The 10,683-nt window shown below is 41.2% G+C and overlaps 1 protein-coding gene across 4 annotated transcripts; it reads right to left on the minus strand.

Annotated features, from left to right (window-relative positions):
* Window positions 1–1,429: 1,429 nt before the first annotated feature.
* Window positions 1,430–6,606, minus strand: rsrp1 (arginine/serine-rich protein 1). Of its 4 annotated transcripts, none has more exons than XM_085391764.1 (5): window positions 6,383–6,605; window positions 3,256–3,867; window positions 3,009–3,166; window positions 1,883–1,957; window positions 1,430–1,788 (listed from the first exon to the last, which is right to left on the minus strand). In XM_085391764.1, exons 2-5 carry the CDS (start codon window positions 3,824–3,826, stop codon window positions 1,645–1,647), a joined length of 948 nt encoding a protein of 315 aa, XP_085247890.1. In that variant the 5' UTR covers window positions 3,827–3,867; window positions 6,383–6,605; the 3' UTR covers window positions 1,430–1,644. The 4 variants fall into 4 exon arrangements, 2 of the variants coding, with proteins under 2 accessions (XP_085247890.1, XP_085247889.1); XM_085391763.1 differs by having other exon boundaries at window positions 1,431–1,788; window positions 3,256–3,847; XR_014908825.1 differs by lacking the exons at window positions 1,430–1,788; window positions 1,883–1,957 and adding an exon at window positions 2,095–2,384 and having other exon boundaries at window positions 2,605–3,166; window positions 3,256–3,847; window positions 6,383–6,606.
* Window positions 6,607–10,683: the final 4,077 nt, after the last annotated feature.

Here is a 10,683-nt window from a genome sequence, read left to right on the forward strand (position 1 = left end):
TCCCCAGAGCAGATATGTGAACACAAAGCCTTGTGACTTCAGAGCAGACATGCAAACAGCTTTCCATGCCTGAACGTAGGGTCACTGTGCCCTCTACTGGATAAGCAGCGACAGGACAGAGCCAGAAGGGTTAAATGACATGAAATGTGTCCTTACTTGAAATTTATTTTATTTGGATGAGTCAGACCCTTAAAGTAAATTTATGAGATCTTCTTAAACACAATGCATGTTTATGTTTTGCTGATGAAAAGCAGGGAAAGTCTTCAGATTTTCCTTTTGATATCTGACTTGCTGTTGGTGTTCAGGTTTAAGAAGTCTTATCTGATTAGCCTGAGGACACTGGCTGTAGAAACGTTGCATAAATTCAGTTGTGTCTGACACTTTTGATTCATTCACGGCCAACCGACAGTTGGTGTGTCCTATAAAGCAATACTGATTTAAAACTAAGGCACAACTGATGCCAGTGTCTGCTCATAAAGGTGGGGGATCATTGAGTCACGCAGAAATGTCAGGATAAACCTGTCTTCTCACCTTTTCCTGTTAAAACAAGCTCAACACTTGCTTTGTGTGTCAGTACTAAGTAATCAGCAGTATCTCCCATCAGTCATTAATCACAATTACAAGTCAGCTTACAGCCAGAGACGTTTAGTCTGGCAGTAAGGCGCTCAAAGCGGTGAATGCACCTTTGAATATCTTAGTATCAAGCTCAGATTTACCAGTATCACACTGCTATTTATATTGTATTTAATATTTTCCAGGCAAAATATTAAATACATGTGCAAACATACTTTGAAATACATTAGGCACATCCTGAACTGTTCTCCAACACCACTATTTAAAATGTAGCTCCAAGAACATCCCCTTAAGTTTTTGCATTCAAAGTTGGCTGCCCATGGTGCCTACCCTGCAGGGTGATAATACTCCATCACCCTTTGCAGTGTAAAAGAAAAACTACACTACAAAAATGTCTTACCCATTGGAAGCCAAATCTAGTGGAGTCAGGCCCAGTCAAGTAAATGTACAGCATTATAACTAGAGGTGTTAACCTGGGCTAAAACAGAACAAGTGGAAGTGTCATGTCATGCTATGTTACAACAGGTACAGATTTACCAATAACTGTTCTAAAAGATTTAATTTTAATGTTCAAGGTTTTGGAGATGCACTTTTTGATCTGCGTTACCACTGCTTGAATCAGCTGAACAAATCAGATCTGACAATTGAGGTCAGGAACCTTCTGGAAGCAGGCCTTTATATAACCAACCTTGCAGGCAGTGGAAATGCTGACACCATGTGGCTATTTCAGATACTGCAGGTCACTTTCCAGCTGATTTCCAACTACTAAACCCTTGGGGGTTTAAGTGGGGAAAAAAAGAAATTACACAAGTCTCTTTGGCACTGCTGCACCTTCACGTATGAAAGGACGTCCAGAAACAAGTATTATGTGAAATAACTTTATTGAGTTTATAAACATCACAAAAAACACAAGGAAACAAAAAAAAAAAATAATAATCCCACCTGAACGATTCTTCACTTCTTCCCACAAATCTTTAACATCTGCAAGAAAACACCAATGTGTGAACATCTCATATGTACAGTATATACAGCATGTACAGTGTCCATGTGCTCTGCCCCGCAAGTGCGGGTTTAGGTATGTTTGCGTGCACTCGAGGATTGGCCTGATCTGACTGGGATCCACTGGCCGTAGGGCTTCCTACGCTCTACGCTGTCCACTCGGGGAGTTACCTTTGCTGTAGGAGGAGCTGCAGCTGTTGGCTTAGCAACAGAGTTCTGAAAACAAACAATTTTTATTTTATTTTATTATCACGAGTGATTCAGAGCAGTGTGAAACAAAGGAAGACTCACTTTAGTTTAGGTCACTTACGTTAATGCTGAAAGCAATTTTTCCTTTCTGGGACGACCTTGGGCTGGAGACGTCATCAGGCTCCTCCTGTGTGCCCTGTTGAAAAACAAGGACAACAAGTAGTTACTCACAAGCCCCAAACTGGAGGCAGAGTGAGCTTTGACAGTTTGTGAAGGTCATATTAGATTAACTGCTTCTAACACAGTTAAGCTTTTCTACTGCGTAGGTAGGTATAACTTCAACAAACTACAGCTCTCATGCAACCCCCAAACACTTAATCCAAGCTTCAAGGTAAGACCTTGAAACAGAATCTCAAAACAAATTATTAAAAAAAATAATAATAAAAAAAAATAATAAAAAGAAAAATATACAGTTTCAGAATGGTGGTCACGCAGCTTTCCCAGCCCCTTAGCACACACCATGTGTACCAACTTATCTTTGGTATATGGAGAGGAGTTCTTCATCTGTTTTTAGCTCTATAATGCAGTCCACACACGTGCGCTCCATCAGCGAGTGGAGGGCTCTGCTAAATAAACAACCCACTTCAACTGCAAGCATAAATACATTTGTAATATCAAATTTTTACTTCCTTTCTACAAGGTGAATCAGTAATAACACATCTGAGTTGGCTGCATCTATGTGTGCAATTAGCAAGTATCTAAAATGTGAGATGTGACATCTACATTTGCATTTATTTGGCCTCTAGTGGAGAAAATGCAGATTGTGAAGATTACAAGGAGTACATTTTGTTATCACCCAAGTCACATGACAGCCCTTTAATCCCAGGTGCCGATGAGTGAAGGAGACCACTGTCATGTCATCTATGAAGACAGGAATAAATAAAGAGCATGTGTTCCCCTCAAGGTCCAAAAGGTTAAACAAGACAGGAAAGTCAACAACACAGACCACAATATAGTCACAGCTATAAAGTCTGAGTGCTGAATCATTTAAAAACAATGCATTAACCTCTACCTTGTGATTAAAAGTTAGAGAGCACTGCTGTGCACAGGAGATATTTCTAAGCTTCTTCATATCCCTCGTCTTTATATGGAAAGAAAATGCACATCAAAGTCTTTAGAGTATTAAAAGCTCCGCCTTCAGTGAATGGCAGGTTCCACATACAGGTAACGTTTCCTCCCACACTCACCTGTGCTGCGGTCTTTTCGGAGCCGTGTCTCACCCTTTTCTCTGGCTCACGCTCGGGTTCTGACAGGATTGGTTTCACACTCTCAGGAAGTTCCAGTTTCTCCACTCCCAGAATCTTCATGGCGTTTGCCTTTGCAGCTTCGAGGAGTTCCCTTTTATCTGCTCGACACAAACCAAATGAAGACATTTAATACGAGCATTATTACTGCTTGCTGCCAATTTCTACTGACATCAACTACAGAGCTTACCACACAGACTGAGGCTGACAGAACGTCCAACAGATCGGGATCGGCTCCTGGATGAGGATTGTGAAAATCTGCATCGATACTGGCTCACGCGGCCCCTGGACCTGCGGAAGGATGACCTGGATCGGGAAACTGAGCGGGACCTGGAGGGAGACCTGTACCGTCTGCGATGCGAGCATCTGGCTGGCGAGCGGCTGAATGAGCGAGTGTGGGCCCTGTAACAGCGGGGTGGGGAATGACTAGAACGACCTCTGCTGCGTCTGCTGTGGTCGTCACATCGACAGCGAGAGGAGCGTCTGTGGCAGCGGGGGTAGGAGCGTGACCTGGAGCGAGAAGACCTGCTCCTGGAAGAAGATGAGGACGATGAAGATGATGATCTGTAATAGCGTCTGCGTCTGTCGCGCCCTCTGTAAGAGCCTGAGGAGTGGCTGCTGTCATAGCTGCTCCTGGACACAGAGCGGGATATGGAATAGGATCGGGATGACCTGGGGCTTTTCTGGTCAAAGATCACATTGAGGCCATCGCTCTGGCGAGCACGGGCCATTTCGGAATGAGAGCCTGTTCCCTTGGCCATTATCTGGTCTTCTGTCAAAGGCTGGAAAGAGAAAAGAAAACCTGCATAAAACGACAAGAACACTAAAATTACTAAGCTTTTTTTTCCCCTCCCCCTCTCTCCTCCCCTGGTGCAAGTCCCTACTACTAGATTTACTAGCCCTGCGCAAATTTGCATAAATTCCCCTGAACCCAACACCCTGCTTTCACAGGCCTTCAGCTCCATTGTTCTCCTGCTTTTTTTGTGCAAACACCCCCTGCCCCCCAACCAGGAGAGATTCTGGTCTTTCCTTACCTGCAACCTACAATACACTATGGTAGTTTTTATGTGCAATATTTCTCATGCATGCCTGTCCATAAACATACATACACACACAGAGTACATATATTTATATAGCCACAACTTACATAACATGCATAAAGTCTAGTTACACACACACACACACACACACACACACACACACACACACACACGTCCAATATTTATGTTTCCAGACATTTGTATAGTGCACTTTCTATACTGTGCTCTGTGTACAGTTTTTATTTTTGCTGCTTTTGTCTTGCACTGTCCACTTTTCTGCAATAACAATGCAGATTTTCCACTTGTGGGACTAATGTCGATTTGCTGCGTGCGCGCGTGGGCAACATTGCCATTTGTTTACTCCGATCCAAGGCCAAACCTCTGTTACAACCTTCAGAAATTCCTACCAAATCGATACAAAAGACAGACATTCACAATATATGGGTACACAAGTCTGTTTTATTTCAGTGTTTCAAACTTTACAGCATTTGCAGACCCAGTGTCCATCATCCCTGCATTTGGCACAGGTGAATTTCTGACATGTTGCACAGGTAAACCTGCTGCGATTCCCGTTGCGGCTCTCTTGCACCTGGCACTGCGTTGTCTTTACAGTCCCTGGCACAGCAGCTGCAGCAGCTTGCCTCTGTGCTAATATTTCCTTGTGCTGTATGAATCGGCAACGAAGTTCCTGAGCTAGAAGACTCAGAAACAATCTTCTTTTGCCTGACCACCCTGTACATGCCTTGTACAAAATGTAGGCATTCACCACCGCCAGGTCCAGTATATTGCAGAAAACCGCTACTGGCCACCTGCGTGTTGCTGCTCTTACGGAATACATCCGCGCAAGTTGAGGAAGTTCACGCCAGACTTTATTCACTGTGCCCCTTAACGTCGTTTTGCGTTGCAGCAGTCTGTGCGACAGTGACAGTGAAGTAAAGAAATTGTCCATTGTGACATTTCTCCCATCAAACAAAAACAGTTTCATGACCACGTTCTCTGCCAGCCTCTCTCCCTTCTGATCACTGGGGTCCTTTCCCAAGTAAGGAGACGCACTGTGGACATATTCCTCTTCCGTGGAGGCATGTTGGTTTCTTGTTCCGTCTCCTTTTCAGATTCTTCTGAGGAGATATCAGTGGCCTGCTGGACAAATGAAACCTCTCCTCCATCAGTCTGCTTCGTCCATTTCCTGAAGCAAGGCAAAGCCTGTTGCGTGGAGAGGTTCTTCCTGCTGGCAGTGATATGGAGGCCATCCTGATGTGTGTGTGATTCTCCCGCCTGGTCGGTCTGCATTTATGCACAGCGCTGTGCTGTAGTAATGCAATGCCAGTCATACACATACACAGTCACAATGGAATAATGGAAGATCTGTGCTGAGAGTCAGGGAAGGTGTGAATGTGTGCCTTTCATAATTGCAGATCAGTCAATGTGTGGGATATTTTATAGACATTTGTGACGGTTGTAACACAGAGGTTTGGCCTGTCTTGGATCTGAGCTACTCTGAGTAAACAAATGCATTATCCATTATCCTTGAGGCCTGGCACATTGCAGACCTCAAGGATAATGGGTGGTTGGCACAACAAAAGCTGGAGGAGAAACGAGCTGACGACCTGTGAAAATCTCAGCAGGGGTGATTTACACCTCAGAACTTGCACCAGAAAATAAAAAAGCCAGTAATTCTAGTAGGTGTTGGATTGAGGGAAGTTACGCAAATTTGTGCAGGTTTAGTACATCTAGTGTTAAGTGATCAACACGCCTCAGTAATTTTAAATACTTTACTGGAACGAAGTCTTTTTAATGTGGCATTACCACCACTTTCTCAATGACCTAGAGAGAAAGATCCCTAGAGCAAAACGCGACTGCAGACTACTGGTAAATCACATTTCAAGGCAAGCTAAAACTAAAAACTGCTCCCTGAACATTAAACAGCTTATAAAAGGAATACTTTAAGTTACATTCTGTGTTAGAAACGTGTGTCAGCGGTTAAAGTCTATTAAAAGACAGCATAACCGTTGCATAACCACTCTGCTGCCCCTAGTGAGCAAAGCAGTGTTGTGTAACCTCACCGGCTAAACCGGCTTGAACTGGAAAGTTCCAGGTTGACGTAACCCTGAGCTAACGCGTCTCCATCGTTGAGCAACATTCGCAAATAATAACTTATCCACATCACTCAATTTGCATTAGTCACAACCTTTTTTGTTTGTTTGTTTTTAATCTGAAACCGTTTCGTGTAACTCTAACTTAGAAATAAAATAAAGCCAACGGCGATGTTTGTCTTACCAGTTCGACTGTAACTAGAAGGTCTTCTTTCTGTTGAAGTCGATTCAAAGGGCAAACGCTGTGGCAAATTGTTGCCCCCCAGAAGTATATCAAAAGACGAAAAGCTGTCAGAGAAACTCAAAATGCTCGAATTTGTTGGTTTGTAGCCAATTAGCTCAGAAAAAAAGCGACCGTAGCGTCTTCCTCGAAGTTCACTCTTCCACCGTCGTCACTCTAATGTAGGCGGGGAGAGACCGCAGCGGGCTTTAAACCTGCTTCTGGAAATTTCCATTCACGTGATGTTCGCGACGATTGGATTCTTTTGAATGACTCGCGGGCTTAACGACTCTTTTTAGGAACAAAATAAGTCGAGTTATCTTCCCTTTAGCGGCTTCTGCTTTTTTAAATATCCGCAATATTCATTCTTCCTTTAATCGTTGTTTATGAATCGTGCCATATTTGTGTTTCTACAATCAGTATAGGTTAAAAACAAGGTAAAAGAAACCGATTCAGCGGGTAATAAAGGTTATCTTATCTTAACTGATACGGTTGGTGAAAATAATCAAATCGTTCAGGGCGACCGATAAACCCACTGAGAAAAAGGCGCATTGAGGGTTTTGTGTTTTGAAGGCCTCAGTGCTGCAGAAAAAGCTGCACACGCAGTTCTGAGATGCAGTAAAAGCTATTATTTAAGTATTATTTATAGAGGAGTTTAATCCTGATACCGAGCAAAGATTAGGATGGATGTATTCAGTGTATTATGTGCAGGATAGAGTTTACAAATGAATTCGGCAATGATTATGATTTCATTATATTGCATTTAAACAAAAGCTTGCTGCAGCAAATAGCAGAGCATGATGCGGTAGGTGAAGGGAGGGGGGCAGTTTGGAGTTTCTAGAAAATTCACATAGACCTGAAAGATTACATCATATCTGCAGCATTATCATTGATAAAGGGATAAAAGATGCATCACAGCATCAGCAGGTTATTGCTGTATTACAAGTCTGAGTGGTGAGTAAACATAGACTAGACATCAGTGTGATTCTCCATATCATTTCATTGATACTCAACATAAACAGCCAGTAAATGGTCAGATGGATTACATAATACTTCAAATTTAACTGCATTTATTATACGGGAAGAAAACGGAATCCGTGAAGTGCAGAGGAATTATTTTGATATTACAAATTTACGACTTGTTCTAACCCAGTTCTTACTTAGCATCATCCATTTTGTTGGACTAAAAAAGAGTTGCAATGATTTGCATTAACCTATCCTTTCAAATAATGTTATATATTGCTATAGGTCTTTTGGTATTGGTTTACTTTGATAGCTGCTTGTTTCAGTCGAGGTTTCTTTTAGGATAAGGGATGGGAAATCCTTTAAACATGTTGGGGGGCCAAGCTTCAGCTGCTATAACTCAATCAAATGTGTCTTTGTTCTTGTTGAGTATTTGTTGAGTTGAGTAACTGATACTTTCTCATGTTTCTGATGTCTCCCTATCAGCGTCATTATCTTCCCTCCTCACTATTGCCCGTGTTTTATTTTGCTAATCTCTCTTCTGTTATTCATTTAGCTTTGCCTCTTTGTAACGTCTACCCCACCCACATTGGCTTGTCCTCCTATTGTTCGTTGTTTTGGTTTGTTTCTTTTTTTTTTCGCTTTTTTTTTTGGGGGGGGGGGGGGGGGGGGGGGGGCATTGGCCATCAAGTCTTTTCCCCTTTCTATCAGTCTAAAGAACTCAAATATCTGGGTAAAAAGGTGCAATTTCAGTATTATATTCGTTTTTCTACATTGTAAAGGAATGTTGCAGAAACTCAAAGAAACCAGTCAGCACACATCTTCAAACTTAAGAGTAAATCAAATAAAACAAAATTTCAAAAAAGGCCTTGAAACTAATTATCCAAACTTTGTCCTACATAAAAGAGAAATTTTATTTTAAATAAAAAATGACAAATTTCACTATTTCCACATTTAATAGTATAAACCCAATAAGTTTTATGGTTTTTAGTGGAATAATAATTGTTTGTTTTTGTTGGCTTTTTAAATTGTATTTTAATGGTTTATTTTTGGCTTTTTGTACTTTGCCGTTGCTTGTCAGGCCATGACTGAGGTCTTTCTCAGCAGGAAGGCTGTTAAAGTGACAAAAGACAATTAAAAATCTGCTTACATTCTCTAAGGCCATCCAGCGTAATTGAATTTAAGATATTATCAGTCAGCTGAATGGGAGTTATCATTGCGTCTTCAACCAGAATGGGTCTTCAACACCTTCTAGACTCTAGAAGGTGTTGAAGACCCATTCTGAAATCTTAATGAATGATTCTTTCATATATTCTCCTTCCGTGAACGGCTTCCCATGCTTGACTATTTGCTAAATGGCCATAAAACTTGCATAGTTGAATTTGCAGACTTCATCCACTTCTTCAACTGATTTTTCCTCAGATCAGCCTTCCGCTTCAGTTCTTCAGCTTTATTTCTCTCCCTCCAGGTATTGTTCTGCAAAGGCTGTGTTTTTATTTTGGAAATGTCTTGCGACATTTGACATTTTATTGTTAGCCAATCTCTCTACACAAATTAGGCATACTGGTGGGCCACTCTGATCAGAAGTAAATGCAAATGCTCAGGATTTTCTACGAGTCTGTGGCCAGTGCAATCCTCTACACTATTGCATGCTGGGGGAGCAGGCTGAGGGTCGCTGATGCTGACAGACTCAATAAATTGATCTGTAAGGCCAGTAATGTTGTGGGGATGGAGCTGGACTCCCTTAAGGTGGTGTCGGAGAGGCAGATGTTGTCCAAAAATAAAGACAATGTTGGATAATACCTCCCACCCACTCCATGACATGCTGGTCAGTCACAGGAGCACGTTCAGTGAGAGACTTGAGTATCAAAAAGCACCACTGAACGCCACAGGAAATCATTCCTGCCTGTGGCCATTTCCCTGTACAACTCATCCACTTAAGACACTGTATACTGCAATAGCTACACCCTTTTTGCACACGCTCTTCTTCTTATTCAGCTATTTATCAATAAGTGACTTATATCTATATAAGTCATGTATATATTGTATATATTGTGTCTATTTCTTACTTAGTGTATTGTCTTTCTTTGTTACTGTTTATACTGGAGCACTGTAACCAAAATAATTTCCCCTAGGGATTGATGATTCTGAAATGAATCTGCCCGAGCATCATTAAATGTTTCATTTTCTTCAGATATTTTTCTTTCCTGACATTTCTCCATACTTGGCCTCCCTGGGGTTGAAAGTCTTGATATGCTTATTTTGAGCAACAAAAAAATAAATAGTCAAAGGAGCTTCAGAACTGAAGAAGCATCTCGGATGAGAGGTGAAACATCTTCAAGCAACTTAAAGAAGTCCACACGCTTTTCTTTGCAAGCTCCTTTGACTACGATGACCTGGATGAATGAGAACCTTCACAGACAAAAAAATAAATAAATAAAAAAATTAGAACTACAATTTAAAAAAACGTTTTAAAAAAAAGAACTGACACAAATAAAATACACTTCAAATAAATTCTGATAATTTATTTTCCCAAGGAGCTGCATGTGACCCCTGTTCTAGAGGTCAGGAGGTTGTTATCACTGGCAGGAATCATTTACCGTATGCTTGACACCTCTACTGTCTGTTTCCTATGCAAATAATTTCACAACCTTACAGCTTCATTAACGACCCAGTCAACCTCCCTGCTCTCTCATAAAAGCCCAAGTGAAATGTGATGTTTATTTATGTTATAAATACAGGATTTTCCTCTATCATGAGATGGAGGACTAGAAGATGAGTCTGGTAACAATTGTAGGTTAAAACGATGCCTTTCATATGCTGCCTTTTTTGGAATACATAAGGATGAAAGTTTACCCAAAATGCACTTTTTAAAGTTCTCTCCATTGTATTATCAGAAAACAGCTCAAACACCCAGAGTACCAAGATTTGTTCCTGTTCCTCTGTGTCACAGACATTTAACTGGTGGAGGTTTTCTATTCAAACTGTGATATATTCCCTGATGTTGATGCTGAGTGTTGGAATCATTGCTTGGACTGTGATGCAGAGTAAAATGAATTTGGTAAATTGACTGGTACTTATACTATGCCTTTCTACTCAACTTGAGCACTCAAAGCGTTTTTTATTCCAATATGTTATGATCCCTGAGTGGTGGACACAGTTTTATTTATGGTTCCTTTCTGAGGAGGACTCATGTTTGTGTTTTTTACAGAACTGTGAACCGAACCTTAACAATACTTTTGTTTAATTATTCCTCCCTGAGGGAATCTCTACAGTCTGTCATTTATGTCTTATATTTTATG

This window comes from Rhamphochromis longiceps, linkage group LG19 (genome assembly GCF_057381845.1).
Source record: "Rhamphochromis longiceps isolate RC_006_pf linkage group LG19, R_longiceps_female_GT1.1, whole genome shotgun sequence".
Taxonomy (NCBI): Eukaryota; Metazoa; Chordata; class Actinopteri; order Cichliformes; family Cichlidae; genus Rhamphochromis; species Rhamphochromis longiceps.

What these genes read in the sequence shown, in the direction of transcription:
- rsrp1 (XM_085391764.1), bottom strand. Translation starts at nt 3,826, where the DNA reads ATGGCCAAGGGAACAGGCTCTCATTCCGAAATGGCCCGTGCTCGCCAG. An exon ending in TGTCAGCCTCAGTCTGTGTG is followed by an intron (nt 3,167 to 3,255) that starts GTAAGCTCTGTA and finishes TGTGTCGAGCAG; the next exon opens with ATAAAAGGGAACTCCTCGAA. An exon ending in AAATTGCTTTCAGCATTAAC is followed by an intron (nt 1,789 to 1,882) that starts GTAAGTGACCTA and finishes GTTTGTTTTCAG; the next exon opens with AACTCTGTTGCTAAGCCAAC.